Raw genomic sequence first — 22,332 nt, forward strand, 5'->3', positions numbered from 1 at the left:
ACTGGGTAATCTAGGGTAGTATTCCCATCTCACAGCCCTTAACTTAATCACATTTGCCAAGTCCTTTTGCCTATAAGGTAACATATTCACAGATTTCGGGGATTAAGACAGGCATTTTGGGGGACGCCATCATCCTGCCTGCCACAAGACTTATTCTTGTTCATCGTATACTGATGGGGTTTTTACCATGTGCCATGCATACCCTTTTGCTACTAAGGGGTGAACCAGGATTTGAACCTAGGCAGCCTAGGTCTGGAGCCTGCTCTCTTAAACAAATGCAATACATCTGCTTTTGTAACCTGTTTTTTAAATATGTTTTGAATATTTTCCCACGACCCTACCTGTTCCTCTCAATTTGACTAAAACGTATTTGTAATGGCTAAGTAAATCCTCCATCATCTAAATGAGCCATAACTAACTTAACCATTCTCCTGTAGTCTGACATCTTGGTTGTTTCCTCGGGTGTAATGATTAAAACACACGATGGGGAGAGTTCTCCTGCATAAGCTTTGTGCCCACACTTAATTCTTTGCTGAACTTGTGCCTAGCAGTTCCTTGGGAGCTGGTTAACTGGTATAAATTAGGGAACAGTATTTCACAAACTGTTTTCTTTAAGACGTAATAGAGATTCTATGAAGTGAGGCTCTCTGGTTAAATAAATTTGAGAAATGCTGCATACCCATCTTTGAATTAGAGGTTCACAATTGAATTAGCAGTATAACTGGAAAAGTCCTCTGGTAAAGAAATCTCTCTCTCTCTCCCTCCCTCAAGCTTTCTTTAACCCAGTGTTTCCCCAGCTTCTGTGACCCGGGGCTTTCTGTTGGCAGTGTTGAGTACTTATAAGGCTAGCGTATTTGGACATAATTTTGCAAACATAGTTTTGGGATCGTCCCAGCCAAGTGAAGCTGCTCACCCTCCAACACCTTTAAAAGCTTAAGTCTAAAATTACTCTAGATGGAATAGTTTGAACAAAATCACGTTTATGAAATAAACTTGAAAATGTTTCCTCTCCTCCATTCAGAATTCCCGTTTAGCTTTGTTCCACTGGCTCCTTATGTCATAGAGTTCACGTTGCACCTGCTCCCTGCTCAGCGAACGTGAGGTCCCAGCCTTTGGCTACGACCAACAGGTCTGCTCTCATGTCTGTGTGGCATTTTCTGTTCATGTTGTTTCCCAGGGACAGTGAGTGGGGTCCTTCAAGAGAGCTGTTTTGTAGAGTGTTCAGCCCAGGTGAGAAACTAGACAGCAGGATGTTTGTCATTAAAAAATAGAGGCCACTTTCAGCTGTCCTCAGCTCTTCAGACATTCACCAGGTAAATAAACATACAAGAGCAAGTCTCGATGAGGCAAGTGGGGTCGGACCCAGGGTGGGGCTGGGGAAGTGATGGGTAAGAGGCATGCCACGGAGCACCACAGGTGACCGTCACTGGGGATTCTAAGGGTTTGTCCTCGGGGCTGAGTAGTTTCAAGGAGCCTTACAAGGCCATAGACAAGAATGAGATGGACTTTCCAGACCCATGGCACAGACCATTTGCATCACATTCACGTAATGATCCCCAAAGCGCAAACCATGGTGGTGTCTGCAGTGTCCACCACTAGGGGAAGGGCGTTTGAAGTTTTCTTTAACATCCTAATTGTGAGGACTGTTGGCTGCAAACTAGACTTTTGAGGAAGATGTTGGCTGTGGAACAGGTCCCTCCCTCTTCAGCTTTTTAGCAGTCTGTGTGATTTCTAAGATGGTGCACAGAATTCCAGTGCATGATTTGAACCATACTGGGGGATAGGGGAGGATGGTTGGAAATCATAGGGCCCAGCAGAGAAGCACAACCAAGCTGACTTCCCCAGTACCAATCAGACTGATGGCCAGCAGCCCAGGGATGGGGGCACGGTGTCTCCTTTCTCTGGGGACCTGTGACAGCTTCTTCTGAGGCTTGGTTATCTGAAACCTCCCGTTCTCTCAAAACCTCTCAGCTACCTTCCCTTTGGGAGCAGCTGCTCTCGACCTGCTAAACCAGTCTCTCTTTCCTGTTATTCATGAGACCTCTAGTGTCTATAAATGGTAAAACTGGCTCCAGGGATGAGTTATTCTGCTAGGGGTTGCCTTCTGCTTGGGAATGCAGAGGGTCAAATGGGGACTGCAAAGGGTCTTTAATCTCCCCTTGGCAGTCTCCAAACTTTGGACTTGAATGGTCCCACTTATTTTGCGTGTGTTACCATATTCCTTGTTTGTAGACCTCTGTTTCCCACAATGCGCAGAGTTGGAAAAATCATGACTGTTGTACCCAAAGATATTTCTCAGAGGTGCATTTGGGGCTCTGTGGCAATAAAAGCCACTCCTTGATGGGCTAGAAGTCAGGGCCAGACATTCCCAAGAGGGAGGGATGCAGACAGTCAGAGTGAAACTGCCACCACTGACCTGCTCTCCTTATCTGAGAATTCCTGGAAGGCATTTCCAAAGCCAAAACCTCACCTTCCCCAAGTTTGGTGTACACCTTTCCTGCAACACTAAAGCTGCCTTTGTCGGCACCCATTCCTTAAGGTTTTGGGGTCTCAAAGCCAAATGATTTCAGAAACGTGACAGGTAAGGTCAATGGATGAAGGTGGCCTATGTAAAACTGGGGTGACCTGGGAAGATCCCACCTGGTTCTCATGCAGAGGTTTTACGACGCTGTGCTGTCCAGGCCAAAAGCCTGCATAGATCATGTCATAGTTGATGGGTTGTGATAGAGAAGAAAGAACAGGAAACCAGGAGACCCGGGTCCCCTCGCTGGCGCCCGGTGACCTCAGCACAGCCCTCCCTTTGCAGGACATCTTCCTCATCTGTAAGAAGTGGGTCTCCGAGGCGCAAAGGCGCCACCTCCTCTGACAGCCTAATTCTATGACCTGTAACGGAATACATGTCCCTAACACAGCTGGATGCGGTGTCTGTCTGTCTGTCTGACTTATATTTGCAAAGCACCCGACAGGCCTCTTTGGTCTGACTTTTTAGCACTGGTTTCCTTGAGGTCCTTGTTGGATGGATTTGTGACATTATCCATTAGTGCTTTGATACCTGTGATAAAATGACCTAAAATGACCTACACTTAACCATTGTTCTGCTACCACTCTGTGTCACAGGTTGCTTTTTTCTTTTTTTGTGTGTGCCAGTTTTCTCTTCTTTCTGAAAGCCGTCACGCGCAGACAAGCTTAGAAAGGGTGTTCTCTTCGTATTGTTTCAGGGAAAATAGAGAAAGTCAGACCTCCTCCATCCCCCACACCTGAAGGCCCCAGCTTGCAGCCTGACTTAGCCCCTGAAGAGGCTGCCGGATCCCAGCGGCCCAAGAATCTGATGCAGACCCTCATGGAAGACTATGAGACACACAAATCTAAAAGGCGCGAGAGAATGGATGATAGTAGTGTAAGTTTCTCCTCCTTTCCTCTTTCACTTTGAGGGCGAACATCAGCGTGACATACGGTATTCCAGTTCAGGCACGGATATATATGCAATTGTCTGCCAGTGTCGTGGTTCCAAAACCAATTTTCAGATGCGGGGTTTAATATGCCTGGAGTTGGGGTTGGGTGTTTGTTTTATTTCTCAAAAACATTGATCGTGCAAGGAGTAGGTCTTTTTGCTGCCAAGTATAGTTTGAGCCCACTGGCAAGGCTCTTTCTGCGTGAGATGTTTGGTGTGTAGAAAACACCATACTGGATGGGAAGGCCCATCGCTGGCCTGCTCTGTAGGATTTTAATTTCTCTAGAGAACTATGACGATGTGATTCCTTTAACGTCTCCTCTGGGCAATCCCTGTAAATGTTACACAGTGCTCAAAAGACTAAGTGCATTTGGGGCTGTTACCAATCTGTATGTACAGTTTGGCAGGAAAGAGCCATTTAAAATGACAGTTAAAAACCACACGGCTACCGTGCTCCCCCCAACGCTGAGAATTTTGCACGTGACGTTCACATGAACCGTGAAGGAAGTCATCTGCTCTGTGGTTTCTTTCTCCAGTAAGAGACTTAAGAGCCGTTGTTCCAGAGCCAGGAGCCTGGGAAAAGCCTCAGGGGTCCACACCAACCTCCTAGGAGTCTGCTGGCCTCAGTCTCTTAGCATGTATTGAGGTGATCGTCTCCTCCCCCCACTTAGACTTAGGTCACAGGTAGCTTGGGTCGGTTGAGGATACCACCCAGTTTACCCGGGACAGTCCTGGTTTTTTATGCCTTTCGTCCTGGTGCCATTATTAATAGCATCCCCGTTTACTCTTCAAAGTGCCCTAGTTTGGATGATCACTTATTTGGTCACCTTCAACTTGAATGCTACGGGGCTCACAGTAGGAATTCCGGACTGATTGGCTAAGTGAAAGGATTTCTGCCATTGAAGCCAGACATCAATGTTGCTTTCAAAATATTTAGTGGTAAAGAAAGGACGAAAGCAAACATGTCTACAGCAGTTTGGCGGCTCGCTTGGCATCTCCCCGGCTCTCCCTTAGCTCTACACCTAAACTGCTTGGAATACTGACTCAACTAGGCTGGAGTGTTTCTGGGCTGTTCTGCTGTCGCACAGTAGGATGGGGCCTGGCCCTCAGTGGCCGTTGTACTTTTCCATGACTGGAGCTCCTTCCCTGAGCCCACAACATGTTTTCTGTCCACTAAGTCACTGTAGCTGGCCCTTCCTTGCATCCCACTTAAAATATGGAGTTTGCCTTTAGGTATTTACTGGAGCCTGTGGCCATTTTGAAGCCTCGTGCTAGAAATGGCTTGTTTCGTTCCTCCCCAGTGATTCCACACCATACATCAGCAGCTTTGGTGAAAGTTAGCTGAGTGGCCCCTCGCATTCTGGCGTGGAAGGGGAAGAACAAATAGAACCTTTCTGCATGTGTCCCATGCGAGTGTTTTCTAAGCACCCCTCTATATGTCTCTTGTGTGTGCCTTTTGTGTTGAAGTGCAGATGTTAGAGGAAATACCACACACATAAGTGAAGAGCCCACTCTTACTTATTTCACAGGCAGAGGCTGGAAGCCTCCTTCGTGCACACTCTGACACTCAAGCGGCCACCTGGCAAATGCCAACCAGGATGGATTTCCCCTTTGCATTAGGGAAGCTGCTTGCCCTTCATATAAGCAATGAAATGACAGGCTCCTGTCTCTATTTTTCTCAAGTAAATAAGCATTTTGTATAAAGGAAGAAACTTACTAACTAGTCAAGCGATTAATATCCCCAGGTTTGGATTCGAGGCCAACTGTTTTCTACTGTTACTGACATTACAAGAGAAACACGTTTGTTTTTGTCAAAAATTCTTAGGAATAGAACAAAATCTGTCCAATCCACTACATCCCTTTTAAGACACCCAAATCTGGAAAAAGCATACTCAGATTACTTCTAAAGCAAATATATGGTCAGAGCTACCTGTTACCCCACTTCTTACCCCTTTTGATTCAGGGTCTCTTTTCTGTTGTGTCTGTATCAGTCACTGGACAATAGGTTGAAGTTTCCCTGTAGGAATAAGCAAGGCTTCATTTGTTTTCCGAGCTGATCCGTGGCCCCTTCCTCAATTGTCTCTTGTGCCAGAAGGATAACAATAGGGAGCAGATGGATTGCTTGATGCGTGAGTTGTGTTAACTTGCTTATCAGCCCCTAGAAGCTGTAGTTCTGTTTTGGCTCTGTTCTCTGGGCAAACTGTGGCTTCTTAGATTCTCCCCCGTCTCAGAACCTCACATGGCTCACCTGGGTCCATTGTCACACCGGTACCAATGTTGGTGGTTCCACCTGCCAATATTCCTTCCAGACATCACTTGGAAGGACTTATGAGTCCCTCACACGTGACGCAGGACCAAGCCATGCGTTTGCCCATTGGAAGTAACCAGCTCTTTCTGAATTGATGAAAACAATTCTTATTTGCTATGCTTCCTAAGGAGAAGGCAGACTTGAAAAACAAAGTAGGGTAACTGGGGTGTCGGTGCAGTGATACATTTGACACAGTGATATTAATGAGCATGAAGGGCAGAAGAAAGAGAAGATAAAGAAGCCACATGAAACTATTTCTGTGGTTTCATGAGTAACTGTTGCCAACCTACCTGAGAAAAACTGACGCTTGCTTTCAAAACAGGTGCAGCCTCACCCACCCCAGAGCAGCGATCATTTCTGGAATCCTATCCCAGCTTAGGGCCCCTTACATTGTCCCACTTCATAAAAAAATCACATGCAGAACAGGCAGCCTCAGAGAATCAAAAGATTTTGACTGAAGATCGAATATTCAATCATGAACTCTTGGAACATTCACTCAGGACTCACTATATCGTTGATACTAAATTGTCTGTGGGTGTTCTGTTCATTTTGCAGTTGGTGAAAAAGTCAATGACAAAAAATGAGAAAAAGCCTCTTTTCTCAAAAAGTTATCCCCAGACAGCCATCCTTGTTGCCAGCTCAGAGCTTGAGCAGGTGCCCACAGTCTGCACCCACCTGGGCTGGCTTCCTTATTCTGCGTGGCATGGTCACCGATGAGTGTCTCCTTGCTCAAAGCTTCAGCCAGGCCCCACTTACTAATGGACTCCTCAGCTAATTTGGGGGTAGGACGGTTGCTATCCCCGTCCCCAACCCCTCACCCTGGGCTGTTTACCAGCCTATCCAGGGCCCTTGTGAGAATTAGAAAAAGGCACCCTTTTTCCCCTGTTGAGGACACAGCCCTGCACCAGCCACACAGTTGGTGAGTGGAGTGGGGAGACTGAGCTTCATCCCCATCAACCCCCTCAGCCTAGTGCTTTTGGGTAGTGCACACACCGAATACCCAGATGCAGCAGACCTCCTCTTATCGTGGGTCTCTTTTATCTGGAAATATTATCCTGTGTGGAAATGTCCCTTCATCTGGGCCTGATGCCATCTCCGTCATGCAACTCATAACGGACTGATGAATCATAGTTTCCTAAAGGGCTTCTTGGTGCCGTGCAAAAGAAGGATGTTTAGGCAACAGTGTTTTTTCTGGTCAATTGTTCCCCCAACTTGAGCTGAGCCTCAGAAGACCATGGGTTATTGAATCAGTGATGCTTTTGAACTTGGTGGATTGCTTTCCCTTTCTTGATTGACGTGATGCTGGCCCAAGTCCAAATTACAGCCTCCTGGGCATTCAGCCCCACCCTCACTTCTAGCACAGGATCTACTCTTGGTGGGTTGTATTCTCGCTCTTTCTTGCCCCAAGAAGAGTTGCTTTCAGCCATCCCTGCCTGTCTTGGAATAAGAGAAGGCCTCATTAATTCTCCTGGGTTAAGTCAAAGCTGGGGGCTCGCAGTTACTGCTTGTCTAAGAATTCCTGGCACACATTTTTCTCTAGACCCTTTGGGAGCTGTGGCCCTACTTATTGAGTAAGGAAAGGAAGCCACCTGCCTCCACTTCCCCACACCCCAGTCTACACGAAGCTCAGCCAAAATCGATAACGTTTTGTGCTACCCAGGTTTCTCTTGGGTTCTCACTCACACCCGAGGAAGATGCAAAGAAGAGGAGAAATACGAATTCATCATCTTAATCATTACAGAACTATGATTTTTAAGCGCTACATATAAGAAGCAGTCAGTGATCACAGACATGTTCCCGCCTAACCTGTCTATGGTGACCAATGCCAGAAACCAATCATGCCTCCAGTGTCCTAAGTAGTGTAAATACAAGGTCATGACCGTGATTCTGGAGAGGCCTGTCCAAAGTTCTTCTATCTCATTTCCCATAATCAAGACATTTTTCCCCCTGAGTTTTTCTTGCAGTGACTTTTATCTCCTGTGGGAACTAAAGGATCATTTTAGTGTCTCCGTGATCACCCCACTCTCAGGAACTTACCCGGGCACCGAGCTAGTGATGAGGGAGGCTGCATGCTTTCCCTATTCAGTGCATTCCTTAGGTCAGCTTTAGAGAATCTGCCTCCCCAAACCTTGTATTTGAAGCCATCTCTGTGCTTAGGATCTCCTTTTCATGGGACAACAGGTTACAAGACTGCTCTGGGGTTCAGAGGAACCTGAAGGAAGAGAAAAGGCTACTTGGCTACAAATGGCTATAGATTCTAGCAAATCCAAAATGACTGTCAAGGATCTTGCAGGTGGGCAGGGCAATTTTGTTAATTCAAAGCACAGAAAATGAAAGCAACCAATCTTGAATTAACAAAGTATGGCTTATCTGATATTTTTATTAAAGAATAATAGGGTATCTACTTGGCTCCAAAAGATACAGACTTTTAAATAAACTAATATCAGATGAAGCAAGTCTTGGTGTGGGGGTGTAATGGTCTCCCAGTGTCCCTTCTCCTGTCTGCCCCTGGTTTGGTGCCAGTTCCCAGCCGGAGGATATTCTGTGAGTGTGTCTCTGCCATGTACTAACCCTGGTCTTTTCCCTCTCTGCTAGTACACCTCTAAGTTACTGTCTTGCAAGGTGACTTCCGAGGTACTTTTCAATTTGTCTTGGTCTTCCTGCATGCGTGGCCCAGGTGCATGCTGTTGTGGTTTGCCATTTTCTTGATGGGTTAAATGAGAAGGGGCAAGAAAGCAATTTGTCTCCATATCTTTTTCTTTCTGACTTTTCTGAACTGGGGACTGCCTCAACGTGTTGGAGTACGTGCAACAATGATACACTCTGCTGTGCTTTGCTGTGCTGTGTGGTGGGATTGGAGAAGACCTTGCCCTGCTCATGGATCTGGAAGACGTTTGGACTAGAGGGCACAACCAATTTTTTTAGTTTCTTCTGGCCCTGGTATCAAAGGAGAGGAGCGAGTCTGTTCTTACCTTAACACAAATCCGGAGAGCTCCATGCTATAGCTTTAGCCCAAGTTATTCCAAAAGAGAACATTCCCAGCCCCGCTTCCACCCAATTATTAAACTGTATTTGTGTTTTGGAAGCTGCTCTAAGCACTGAATTTCCCAAAAAGCTGTTTTCCCCTACAACTTCCTTTTACACAAATTTCACAAACCTGTGCTGTGAAAAAACACAGTACTTTTCACTTTTCCCCATTTTTTCATATTTCTCTCTTTTTTTTTTTTTTTTGCTGTGAGAAAGCACAATGTTTTTCATATTTTTATTTCCATAACATTGTATTTTTATTTTAAAAGAATTATTTCAAATATACAGGATTATAGAGAGAATCGTTCATCCAGTTGACAGTCATTCACCCAGTTATAATTTATTAAGCTCCTCCTATGCATCAGGTACTTTTCTAGATTCTGAGAATAGAGCAGTCAACAAAACAAAGGCCCAGATGTCACAAAGCCATCACTCAAATGTTCCAAATAACCTGACATAAGATAATAGAGCCCGTCTATCCAGCTTTCTCTATTCTTATCATTTCATAATATTTGCTTAATATTTTAAAAAGAAATTAATATTGCACTCAGGCCCTCCTATTCCTTCTCCCAGTTCCCGTTTCTCTCTCTCCTGAGAGGTAACTGTTCTTGAGTTTGGTGTTCATCAGTTCCATGCATGTTTTTATACTTATACCACATATGTTTGTATACATAAATACTATGTTCTGGTTTTGCATGTTTCAGAACTTTCTATAAATAATATCATATTGTAGTATCCTCTACTCCTTAATTTATTTTGTCTGCATTGGTTTTAGATGTGTTCGTGTGGATACTTATGGCTCTTGGTCACTCATTATAACTGCTGTATAGTATTCCACTGAATGAACAGATCACTGTTTATTCCTTCTAGTGATGGAAATGTAGGTTGTTTCCTTTTTTTTAAAACAAATTTTTTTAGTGCCATTACAAACAGTGATTCAAAGATATATATAATATATATATTATATTAGATATAATTTATATTATATTATATTATATTTATCTTTGAGTACCTATGGGAGAATTTCTCCCTGTATATCTAGGAGTTGAAGTACTGGTTATAGGGCTTATATATCCTTAACATTCACTACATATTGCAAATTATTCTTCAGATTGGTTATGCTAACCTGTAGCACAAGCTATTTTTAAAATCTCCCTATTTAGCAAAACAATTATAGTTAACCATAGATGTGAGCTAATGATTATCAGTAATTCTCGTTCATAAGGTGTAAAGTGAATATTAAGAATATCATTACATGCACCTTCCTCATTGTCTAAGTATGGTTTTCAGAACCTTAGATGTATTTTTAGCTTTCAGGTACATGTTTCAGTCTGTATCTGCAATCTGCAAGGCAAATAGATGACCATTTGACACAATGTACAGCTCCTTATAAAAACACCTTATATTTGAATACCACTTCATAATTTATAAAGCTCCTTCACATGATAATAGAAATAATTATTGTTGCAGAACTTACTATGCACTGGGAACTACACTAAATGCTTTCCATACATTGCCTCATTTATTTCTCAGGCCAACTCTGTGCTGTAGTTAGTTTGTTGGTTTTATTCCCATTTTACATATGAGGGAACTGAGGCACAGGCATAAACTTTCCCAAGGTCACATTGTCACTAGGATTTAAACCTAGGCCTGCCTGGACTTCCGAGTCTACACTGTCTCCTGAGAAAGCCTATGAAGTGGGGCAGGTGGTGCTGTGTCCATTTTACAGATAAAGAAAGTTGAGGTGCAAGATGCCATGAACAACAGCAACAAGCCCCAGGGACTGAACTGGAAATACAGCTCAGGACTTCTAATATTCTGGTCCAGACTGCTTGTCGGTACCACATTACCATGCCCCGACCAGAAGAATCCTCTGTCTATAGTATTACCAGACTTGGAAGCTTGCTTTTTTTCCTAACTGATTTCGTAGTCTGTGATATTGAGTAAGTGAGTATAGTGTGCTTACACGCAAAACATTGTATGGCATGTCTCATGTGCTTAATGATGAACATTTATTCAGGATGCATGACTGCGTCCTACATGTCAGGTCCAGCTGTCCCTGCTGGGGGCGCTGGGGAAGACTTCCCAGAGAAAACCACATTGAAACTCTAGGCAGTCCATTCATCTGTCAGAGGTGCAGAGAAGCAGGCTGAGGTGGACCCCCAGAATTTGCGTATGCCTGGGCTCTCATCACTGTCTGTCACCTGCCTCGTCTCACTTCTCTGGAGGTGCCAGCATCACTGTCCCTTGTCAAAATGATTGTTCTTAGAATAAGCAAAGCCTTCATTGCAATTTGGTAATGAACCAGCGTTGGCTCTGCTGGACTTTTTAAAACCAGAAACTTCACATCCTAAGCTAATGGCACAATAATTTAATTGGCTTTCATGCATGGGCTTGCTTTTGGTGGAGTGTCAATGAAATCGGGCGATTTCTCATATGTTGGCAACCTAAATGTTGTTCATCTGGATTTCATCTTGTTCAAACTAAAGCTGGAACAAATTGGCTGAAGTTTCCCCTCAGGAGCCCACAGCTTATTCTAGTGAGCTGGAAGGAGGGAGGCCCTACCCCAATGGTGACATTGTCACCTTTCCACTTATTAGCATCTGTGGCCCTGAAGTTGCATCAGAATGCTCAGATTGCTTTTCATTGGCCTGAAAAGCTCTTTTCTTTTTCATGTAATGCTTCCTTGAAGTTTAAAGTATACCAAGTAGACTTTCCTGGTATAAATATGATCGCAGCTTATATAGATCCACACAGCCTGATGCACGGAATCCACACTGGTTCAATTGTTTGGAATTATTTTCTGGTTTGCTTGTTTCCAAATGGCTTGAGACAATTTATCGCTGTGCTGTCACTAGTTCCATGAGGATATTTACATTAAAATTAATTAAAATGAAATATTTAGTTTCTCAGCCACACGAGCCCTAATCCAAGTGCTCAGTGGGCACATGTGGCTTAGTGGCTACCGTATTGGATGGCACAAATACAGAACATTGCCATCAGACAGCGATGATCTATATAGCATGTTTTGTCTATATAGCATGTCTGCTTGTTGTCTAAAAACTCCATAGAGAGTCAAGTCTCGTTCAAAGAAACTTGCAAACATTTCAGGAAAATTAAATCTCTCTCTGTTGAAAACAATAGGTCAAATAGCAAATAAACTTTGGCTATGGGTGAATACACACCCAGAACCCCAGAACTTCCCACCTCCCCTTTATTTCTGTGTCTCTCCTACCTTCCAGATGTACTAGGCACTTTATTACTTTCCCCTCTCATTGGATGCTGTTGAGAGAGGGAAAGGAGGAAAGAAACGAAGAAGTTGGTTTGTATACATAATTAACATCCATGAACTCTGCATAATTTTTTCCCTCTCTCTTCAGGTCCTTGAGGCCACACGTGTTAATCGAAGAAAGAGTGCGCTGGCCTTGCGCTGGGAGGCGGGGATCTATGCCAACCAGGAGGAAGAGGACAATGAATAATACACTTCCTCCATCCAGGAAGCTTCACTGGTGCTTGGGTTACCAAGAAACCAAGCAATTAACACATCAAAGCATTTTAATGGAATATTTATTAAAGTGCAAACAAACTCAGCAATCCTTATGTAGAACAGAAGCTGCAATAGACAATGGTGAAAAATAAAGTGAAAAGACCATCCATCAAACTCTTAACACCCAGGAGTCAACAGAGAAAGGAATTTTTGTGACTCAAAGACTCTCCTAGATTTGGACCAATCTACAACAGATCCACAAGGACAAAGAAGTTATAAGCAAGTCAACATGGTTGCTGCAGGCGGAACTGAGACTGACCTTGGGTGGTGAGAACAAATAATGGTGATGGGGCCATTTAGAGAGCAATAGAGCCCAAGCTGGTGCAATCTCCACGACATAGGATATTTGTCTGCACCAATTTCCCACCCATCGCTCACAGCATCAGAGGTGTTGGGTTAACATGATTTACTTCTGCAGCCATAAAACGAATACAGTTTCTCTCTATATTTGCCGAGAAGAGGCAATTACAATTCCATTTCTCTTACATTTAATTGTTTTTAATTGGGAGCAATGAATGATTGCAATACACAAAATCCATATTTTTAAGACAATGTTTCTTCATGTTGCAAACACAATCTATTCTACATTAGGAGGTTGAGAAAGGGGGAGAAAGCCAAACCAAATGGATTATTTTAGCTTTAGGATCTCATCTGCTTATAATATTGACTGATCTGTAGTTTATGAGAACTCATTTTCACAATTATGTTTCTTCACATGAAAACTATATTTAGTGGGCAACAACTATTTTTATGATGGGATGGGGAAATATATACATGTATAAAACCTGTATACATTGAACAGCCTGGTTCAAGAGGGTAGGGGTATTTTTAGAGTGGCAATAATCGAAAAAAGGGCGAACTCTGCCTTAGAGAGATAGATGGCAAGAAATAAAAAGGGGTTTATATTTTATATGATAAAGTGGACCTTAGGGGTGGTAGGAAGAAAGAGATTATTTTGGGTCAATCAGAAATAAAACATGAAAGGAAGGTCATGAAGGTAGAAAGAGATGAAGGGAGGGAGAAAGAGTAGGAAAATAAGGAAGTAAGAGATATTTTTGCTGAGCAATCAGTGTTTTTCAGGATCATACAGAGAAGAATATAGAATAGAAATTTAAGTGCAGGTCTGGGATCAGCTACAAATCCTAAAGATGGTGTGTGTGTGTGTGTGTGTGTGTGTGTGTGTGTGTGCGCCCGTGTGTGGCTGTGGATTAAAATTCCAGAATGATCATGGGACAAGAATGTACAGTTATTTCCTCCAAAGCTGTTAGCCAGTGTCAGGAGTGAGTGAGAATTTCTTTTTTATGAAAAGGGATATAGAGGCACCGAGCTGATGCAGTATTTGTAATATTAAATTGACCTAACATGGTGTTTGCATGAGTCACAATTGCAGAGTTTTGAGCAGTTTTGTAACTTGACACTTAGGAAGGTATCATATTTATTCTCATGCTTTGTATTCATGCTTAGTATATACTGTAGAGGATGCCAGCTTTACTCTTTCTGTCATTTAAAGCAATATGATAAGGGTACTCAATAATTGAGTGCCCTAAATTTCTAGATGAGAAACATTTCAATTCTGGCCATGAGAAAAAAAAACTGACCAGCTTTTTAAAATTTCCTTTTGTTTTAAAACCGTGGGTTTCTTTTTGTTTGTTTGTTTTTTTAAAAAGCAATAATTAAGTCAGACCTCACTAAAATCCATTTTTGTTTTTATATTGTTGTGTCATAAGCTCTAATATGTTATTCTGACAAGTAGCAATTCCACAAAATTTGTATGTAGATGTTATGCACATTATCTTTTACTAGACTAGTGTTGACTTTAGGGGAAAGTTATTCACAGACAAGTGGTGGGCACAAAGTCAAAATAGAACTGTCTGATAATTTATAAGGATCCTTTAACACTGCTAAGGGAACCTGCTACTTGAAGCCAGATCCTACAGAAGGGCATTTGGTGCCATCTTTATATATGGTTCATTCTCCTGTGAATATTCTGAATGAATATTCAACAGAATGTGCTAGTCATTGGGGACAGATTCCTGCTGCAAGGAATTCATTTTCAGGTGGGGGAGGCTGGCATGGAGGCATTCTCAGGAAAACGAGATCTGGGTTAGATTAGACAGGTGAAATGGGAGCACCCAGGAAGGATGCTTTGCCTGACGATTTCCAGGGATCCCAAGGCAGGCAGGCAGGTGAATGAAAACATGGGGCAGCAGCTTTGCGTGGCCAAGGGCACAGCAGCAGCTAGGATGCTGGAGAGCAGAGTGCTTCTATGCGTTGCACAATAAAATGAAATGGGCTTCGTGTATTCTGGACTGACTCTGGATCTGGATAACACCACAGACATGATCTAGACAAAATCCCCCATCTTTCACAAGAGGAATCTGTCCTCAGGACTTCACCTGAAGTGTTTTGTTCTGTTGTGAATGAGACCACCGAGTGCCCATCTTAAACCTCCTTTTGAGAAGAGAATTTGCAGTTGAAAGGAACGCTTAGGAGGCCACACAGTCATGGCATTGCTTTAGAGGCAGACAAATTGGTCTTTGACTGTAGCTGATTGAACCAGAGGCACTTATTGCACAGGGGGAGCAGTAGAGCTGGAGTCCTTTGGTCCACACTCCATGTGTAGATAAGGCATCAAATGCAGAGTTTCCGTGACTGTCCCGCAGTCACATAGCTGTTTAACTGTGGCCCTTATGTCTCTGACATTTGCTTGTTCCCTCATACTGCCTTCTGGATAACTGTTGTCCATTTCCTCCCTCCACTCACTTATGATCCTACTAACATGTAAATGACAGTTCCCTTGGAAGACACTGATTTTCTCTGTGCTCATGTGAGTTTTTTATTCACTCAAGAGACATTGGGCCAATGCTTTGTACATAGCACTGTGCTAGGCTCTGGGATCCCAAATGAACCCCTTTTAACTTTCTGAAGATGCAACAGACCCCTGGAGGAAAGTCATTCCTGCCTAATGCAGCAAGAAGAAGAGGCTTGTGGGAAACTTGGCCTCTGTTGCTTGTCCCTGCCCCCAAATAGCACGCAAGCTTGTTAATCTCAACTATAACAAATGTTTAGATTCTGTAGATGTTAAAAGCTTTCCTGAAAGTATTCCATTCTGTAGTGTTTATAGATGTTCACTTTCCTCCAGAGCTGATTAACTACTGACATGCCTTGGCTTTCTCATCTAGAAATTATGGAGACAGGGTCTGTCAGTGGCAGGAGGCCAGGCTGTTTCTAATCAGATCATACAATGCAATTTCCTTGCCTCTTTACACCCATGCATGCTGCCCACCCTAGAAAATGACATATAAGCAGTATATTGATCAGTGTCCACATATATACACCACACACACACACACACACACACACACACACACACACAGCGTAATAAGGAACACTAAAACAGAGTTGACTCTTGTCTTTGAAGACTAACATTTTTTTCCAACTAAAAATGGATGTAATTAAACTATGTATTGAAAAAAAATAGCCTAAGTGTTTAGAGATGGTGAATATATCCAGTTTTAGTGACAGAACCAATTTCCTGAATTTTAAGCATTCAGTGAGTAAGCTGCCAATTATTGTGTTACTCTTTACCCAAATGCCTTTTTTCTTTTTTTCTTTGGAGGAGGAGGGAGAAAGCAATACTGTGTTTGGATATTATACTCTGTACCTGGCTCTCCTGTGTATCTTAACCACTTAAATGTCATGATTCTGCTTTGGTTTTATAGTGATTGTGAGGCATTCAATGCAAGTATACAATTATTTTCTCATTAAAACCCAGTGTGTTGTGTTTTTGTAAATGACGGCTACTTGTTTGACTGGGAGGGAGGTCAGAAGACTGACTAGCCAGTGGCATCCAGTGCCCTTGGCCTCTACTTCTGCATAGCAGCATCTGCTGCTTGCACATTTGGAACCAAGAAAGCAATCCTAGCTGGTGGAACACCACTCTAACAGACTGTTCTCAGCACCCCTTTTGCAATGTTGTCTCCAGCTGCCCTGGATAGAAGCCAGAATCTCCAACAGGACCCACCAAAATGGTATGGGGGCCTCTTGATGAGGTAGGTAGACTCCAAGGTCAAAGACATGGTTGGTCCAACAGTAGGACATATGGTAAAACTCAAGCTTTTCATGTGGCTCTTAGATTCTCATTTGTATTATTACATTCCCAGTACCCATATTTGATTCTTTCTCTGAAGAACAGAGAATTTCAGACTTTAAAGAGATACTAAGACAGGTTAACAGGAAGCTCCCTCCCCAAACTTCCTCATGCCCTCCCTTCTGCCTCACTCCCCCTTCAGTCTCCAGCTGCCCTGGTCCATATCTCAACCCCTTGCACTTATTTGCATCCCTGACCTTCTGTTTCCTGCTCTTCCTAAGGCCTTCTTTCCAGCTTCCTCTTAATCTCTCCCTATTTATGTGATTTCTTCCAGTCTTTTCCCAACAATATCTTCCTGTTCTGAGCACATGGGGCTTCTCTGGGGAAACAGTCATGGGCGGCCTCCTCCAATCTTTATGTCATGAGATTTCTGAATTTGGGGGATGGTGGTGGTGGTGGTGGTGATAGGCCCCTTTGAATATTTGATCAAACTAATAATTTGTAACATTGACAAAGCACTTTCCGTGGTCTCCATGAGTGCAACTCCTTAGGGTGTACTAGTTTGATTCCCATTTTATACGTCAGTAGACTGATGCCACATAGCTTGTAAATGGCAGCACTTGAATTTCAACCTGGGCAATGTGGCTCACGGCATTGCTCTTAACCACTCTTCCCACAGAAACACACATTGTTGGCGACTTCACATGCAAGGCCCAGTAGATCTGATGATGTGTGCGAGGCCTTGGTGACATACATCTCTCACTGTACTCCAGGAAGAGTGCTCTAGTGAATCAAGGCCAAGAGTATGATGGAGGCCCAAGTCTGAGGGGAGAAGGGTTTTGGTGGGAGCAGCAAAGAAGTTTCTTCATTTGGATGGATTCCCTCTGGGCTGTTTTCTTGGGCAATAGCTCTCCCAGGAGATGGTGAGAGAAGATGGCCTGGGCATCCCTATTGCCAAAAAGGAACCCGAAGTGACTGCAAATGGGGTCATGCAAATGTGCTAAAATTGAATTGTGACGGGTGCACAACTCACATTTACTAGAAATTATTGAAGTGTACACTTGACATGGGTAAATTCTGTGATATGCAAATTATACCACAAAGCTGTAGCCAAAAAAAAGGAAATGAACCAGAATAAGAGTCCAGGGAAGGGGCCAACGAGTCCACACAGCCTTCGGATCGAACAGAATGAGTGGAGTCCTTCATGCCAACGTGCGGCCACCAGCCCAAGAGCTAATGAGGGAGAAAGCTTGCCGTCCTGGGGTGTCCCCCAGGAACCAGGAGCAGTACAGTTGTGATCAGCTGTGGATTCAGGTCCTGGTGTTCTCTCCATTCATCATTAATAACATCTGGTGGCATTAGGCAGTCAGGTGAGTCAAGGTACATGGGACTGAGATTTGGTGGGGGGGTGCTGCTGGGCACTCAGGCTGTGAAAAGCCAGGGAGTGGGATGGACTCTGGTATGGTCAGAGTAGGAGGTATTTTGGGGGGATTCTTACTGAGGGGGCTCTTCCTGCAAAACCACCAATGCGAGTGGGCTGAGGGCAGGTAGGTGTGATGCAGAGCATCCGTGGGGAGGGAGAGGGAGCCTGTGGCCACTACCCCAGGTTCATCTCCTGTTTTTCACTGGTGGCAAAGAGACTATCTTGTGGGCCACACGAGGCCATAAGGTTACGTTGGATCCTTGCTCATTTTAATTATTGGATTCCTGGGCCACAAGACAGTGGAGATGATATCCCTCCTTACACAGAACACACACAACATTCAGAACTGAGCTGCTAAGGGCATGGAAAACAAATGGGGAATTGAAAAGGAGGATGAACAAAGGTTTGAAATGTACAATATGACAGGAAGGCAAAGAATGGGGCCTTAGGAAATACCTGTAGATGCCACACACAATTTCTAAATGTTGCCCAAGCGTTCAGATGCTTTCTCTCAGAGAAAGAAGAACATGTGCATAAATACTACAGCTTAAACACTTTTTTCTCCAAAACAGAGTAATCTCAGTGTCAGTGAACCTCAATGGGAGAATAATCCAGACTCTTTGTTCTAAGTTCACAGGTGGTGGGCTCTGAACAACTTGGAATGTATCTGCTGGTACCTAGGGAAGTAACACCCCGAATCTCTCCCATCTTGGTTTTTCTCTGCCCTCCCATTTAGACACCATTCTGTCTCTGCAGTGATCTGCTGGTGACGTCGACATGCCTCTGGAGAGTGCTGTTCTCTGACTTGAGTGGACAGCTGCGTCCCCTGGAAGGCCCCATGCCCAGAGTTTCTGATTCAGGAGGTCTGGGTGCAGCCCAAGAACTTTCTAGCCTGGAGCTGCTGGTCCAGGGACCTTACTGAGAATCACTGGTCTAGAAAGTAAGTAATGAATAGGGTCTGGGCATACCACTTGTGTTTGAAAACTGGGACGTTGAAACAGTCACAGATGGTTCTGGCCCATCTTGAATATTTATTCGGGGCTTCTGTGTGTTTGCCCAGCACCTCAACTCACCACTTTGTGAGTCTTGGAGAAGCAGGAACTGAGAGTCCAGCCTGACTCTCAAGTAAAGCCCCTCTGACGGGGTTGAGCAGGTTAAGAAGAAAACGTAAAGTGAAGATAACATCTATATATGTTCAGACTTTAATTTCAGGGTAAGATCAAGAGAATAATTGGACTATTGGAAGAAATTTTTATTGCGTAGGGTGACAGCAAAATCAGGACTCAATAATATAAATTTGTTTGAATAATGTGGTTGCCTAATTTAGGATGAGACACAAAATAAGAGATAATTCTCATTTGGTCTAGAGCAGCATGTGTCAATTCTGACTCCCTGTGAATCACCTGGAGAGCTTCAGTATTTGATTCAATTCGTCTGGGCTGGAGACAGGCATTAATACATATTAAAAGCATCCCAGGTGCATTGAGCATCCCTGTCCAGCGCCCTGGATCCAAACCCACTGAGCATTAGGACCCTCTGGGTGGTTTTTTAAAGATATTAGTGCTTGAGCCTCTTCCTTAGATATTGTGATTTATTTCCTCTAAATGGGGCTCAGACACGGGTATGTTTTAGGAGCTTGCCAGGTGTAGCCAGGATTATGAATCACTAGTCTCATGGAGAAAGGTGTTTGCATGACCTGATCCACTTCAGAAAGTTCTTGGGGGAGGGGGTGACATCAAAGTGAAATTAGTAAAAGGTCTTGAGGGGCTGAACTGGCCCATCTCACTGGTCCCAGGAGACAGGGCAGGTGGGTGATTGTCGGGGAGGCTTTGCAAAGCTGCAATTGTCACTTCTCTCCTACTTTCAGCTCTCCTCCCACTAGGAAATGCCATGCCTCTGGCTGACAGCAGGTCCAGCTATTAAAACTTGTGGGTTAAACAAGTCACAAGGGATAAACAAGTCACAAGGGCGTGTCAGAGGCATGTTCTAACCTGTAATAGGTGTGCCTGGAGAAAGAGCTCAAATGGACAAAGGCCAAAAATGACACAGGGCAATCTGGCAGGTGAAGCCATGGCCATTTTCCCCACATTTCCTGATAAGTGCTTGCCGATTTTCATGGTGTAAATATTCCTAGAATGGCTGATTTTAAGATACCAACAGTTGAACAACTGGTTCACAAAATTCCTGGATACTTAAGAATTGGTGGAGAACAAAACTACCATGATTAGAAGACACACAGGCTGACCCAGAGCTGTAGGGCTAAAGCCCTCATTCATAAGAGCCTTCATTTGCCTGGAGTGGCTCTTATGAACCAGTTACAATAGGTAGTGATCAGGGATTCTGACCATCTGATCCATGTTCCATCCTGGATAACATTTAGTTAGCAAATAGTTATTGGTGCTTAGTATGTATCAAGCTCTGTTCGTATAAGAACAAATGAAAAAGGGGGTTGTTCAGATGGTTTCAACTGGAATTTCGGAAGCTCATTGGTAATGTAGGCACAAAACTGCTCCAAGGTCCGACAATGTTTCCACACCTGCCTATTAAATAGAGCCACCCAAGGATAACCTGTACTGTCTTAGCATACTTTTAATTTTTCCTCTTACTGTAGGACCCATAAAGTTGTATTCTGGGCGAAAGAGAGAGAGATCCAAGTGACAAGGTGTTTAATAAAACCCAGAAAGATTCAGAACTCACCAGCAGAAGGTCAAAAGGTGCTAGGAGGTTGCAAGGGGACATTTAGTAAGGAATTTCCCAAGATGAACATGAAGGCTACGAAAGCACCTCACTGACAACTGGAAGGGTGGAGGGAGTTCCTCTCACTATCTTCAATGTTTTCTGTTGACTAAAGATGGTCACTATTGTCTGCAAGTATGAAATGTGGCCAGTAGGTGGCAGTGGTCCCTGAAATAAAAACAGCTTCCTCAGCCATGAGCCTTCCAGGGGAGTAGGGAGGTTGTTTTCATGCTCCACACTAGACAGGACTCCATTGAGATCTACAGGTAGCTAACGCAAAACCACCACTTCTGCGATCCTACATTCAGGTCACATGTGGCATTTTACTTAAATTTAAGTGGAAAACTGCCCATTGCCACCAGATGGCAGCAGACACCTGCATGCTTCTACCAATAATGCTCCATAATTCTTAAGAGCTAGCTAGCTCTGTACTGGTCACTGTGCTGAGCGCTTTACAGGGATTATTTCATTCATTTCTTACAACACTCCTTTGAGAACATACTATTAGTATCAGCTCTGTTGTATAAACGAGGAAACTCACACTCAGAGTTTGAATAATTTGCTGCAGGTGACATGACCAGTGGGGTAAAGGAGGCTCCCAACCCAGGCAGTCCATACCAAAGCCTGTGCTCTTACCTCCCAAACTGTCCTTCTCATCGATTTGATTCAGTAGCAAACAAGCCTCCAGTCTTGGTTCTGGGCCAGCTCTGCTTTCTCTCAGCCCAAGAGAGCCTATCTTTTGCACAGATCTGCACGAAGAGGGAGCTGGTATTATCGGCAGCTGGAAACTGGGCTTGTATATTGAAGTGGCTAAGGCATGTGGCTATGAGTATACGAGTGGGGCAATCACAGTCTCTACTGTCACTGAGAGCCAATACCTCCTAAAATTCTGGCTTTTCCCAACAAATTCCCTGAGCCCATAGGCATGTGGACTAAATTATCACACATGCCTCCTGAGTTATGCAAATGTTCTAGAGCTCTCCAGCTCTCCCACTCGAAGCGTGTTTTCTTTGCCTCCTCCTGTTCACGTGTACATACGTACACACATATTACAGAATCACCCTAATTCTAGGTGCCCGTTTTTGTATTGGGTAGGGTAAAGCCAGACTGTTAACAGAGACCCAATAATTAATTCAGTGGCTGACAGAAGAGAGAAGTTTATTTGTCTCACATTACAGTCCAGGGGGGCATTTGAGGTCTGTGGGCAGACTTATTTGAAGCAGTACGTTAGAGGCTCAAACTTTTTCCACCCTGTTCCTCCACCACCTCCAGGACCTGTTGTCATGGGCATGGTCCAGCCTTAGGAAATGGTAAGATGCAGTAAAGTCCTTTATTGGAATAATAGGTGTGCTCATTCTCTGGATCCTCAGTAGCTCTGCCTTCCCTAAATTGACTAAGACAGACAGTAGACTGGCTTCTAGAGATTAGGAAACAGTAATTCTAGAATTTCCACTGTTATCACAAAAGCTGGCAAGGGAACAACTCAAACAAAGCTTAAAGGAATAAGTTGTTAAAAATTTGATTAAGGTTGTATATCCTCCCTAACTATGCATCCCACATAGAGTTTATCGTTTCCCATAGGCATAACAGCACAAACTATGGGAAGAAGAATAATGGCCAGGACAAATGAGAGGAACACAGAACCGCCCACTGATCCTGGAAAGTCCCCTGGATTGATCAGCGTATCCCCTGTATCTTAACACAAAGGATAACACACGCCTCCTTGTACAACACAGAGGTTACAGGAACA

At 43.8% G+C, this 22,332-nt stretch overlaps 1 protein-coding gene across 14 annotated transcripts in view; it reads left to right on the forward strand.

Annotated features, from left to right (window-relative positions):
- PALM2AKAP2 (PALM2 and AKAP2 fusion) overlaps positions 1-16,103 on the forward strand; it is a 418,214-nt gene extending 402,111 nt beyond the window's left edge. For 9 of the 14 annotated variants that reach the window (XM_019734167.2, XM_019734171.2, XM_019734169.2 and 6 more), the window contains 3 exons: positions 3,219-3,397; positions 8,355-8,393; positions 12,167-16,103. In XM_019734167.2, coding sequence (XP_019589726.2) covers positions 3,219-3,397; positions 8,355-8,393; positions 12,167-12,265 — 317 coding nt within the window. In that variant the 3' untranslated portion in view covers positions 12,266-16,103. The remainder of the gene's footprint in view (positions 1-3,218; positions 3,398-8,354; positions 8,394-12,166) is intronic. The other 5 variants (XM_019734168.2, XM_074330816.1, XM_074330818.1 and 2 more) reach the window with 2 other exon arrangements.
- The last annotated feature ends 6,229 nt before the right edge of the window (positions 16,104-22,332 follow it).

Source organism: Rhinolophus sinicus, linkage group LG04, assembly GCF_036562045.2.
Source record: "Rhinolophus sinicus isolate RSC01 linkage group LG04, ASM3656204v1, whole genome shotgun sequence".
NCBI lineage: Eukaryota > Metazoa > Chordata > Mammalia > Chiroptera > Rhinolophidae > Rhinolophus > Rhinolophus sinicus.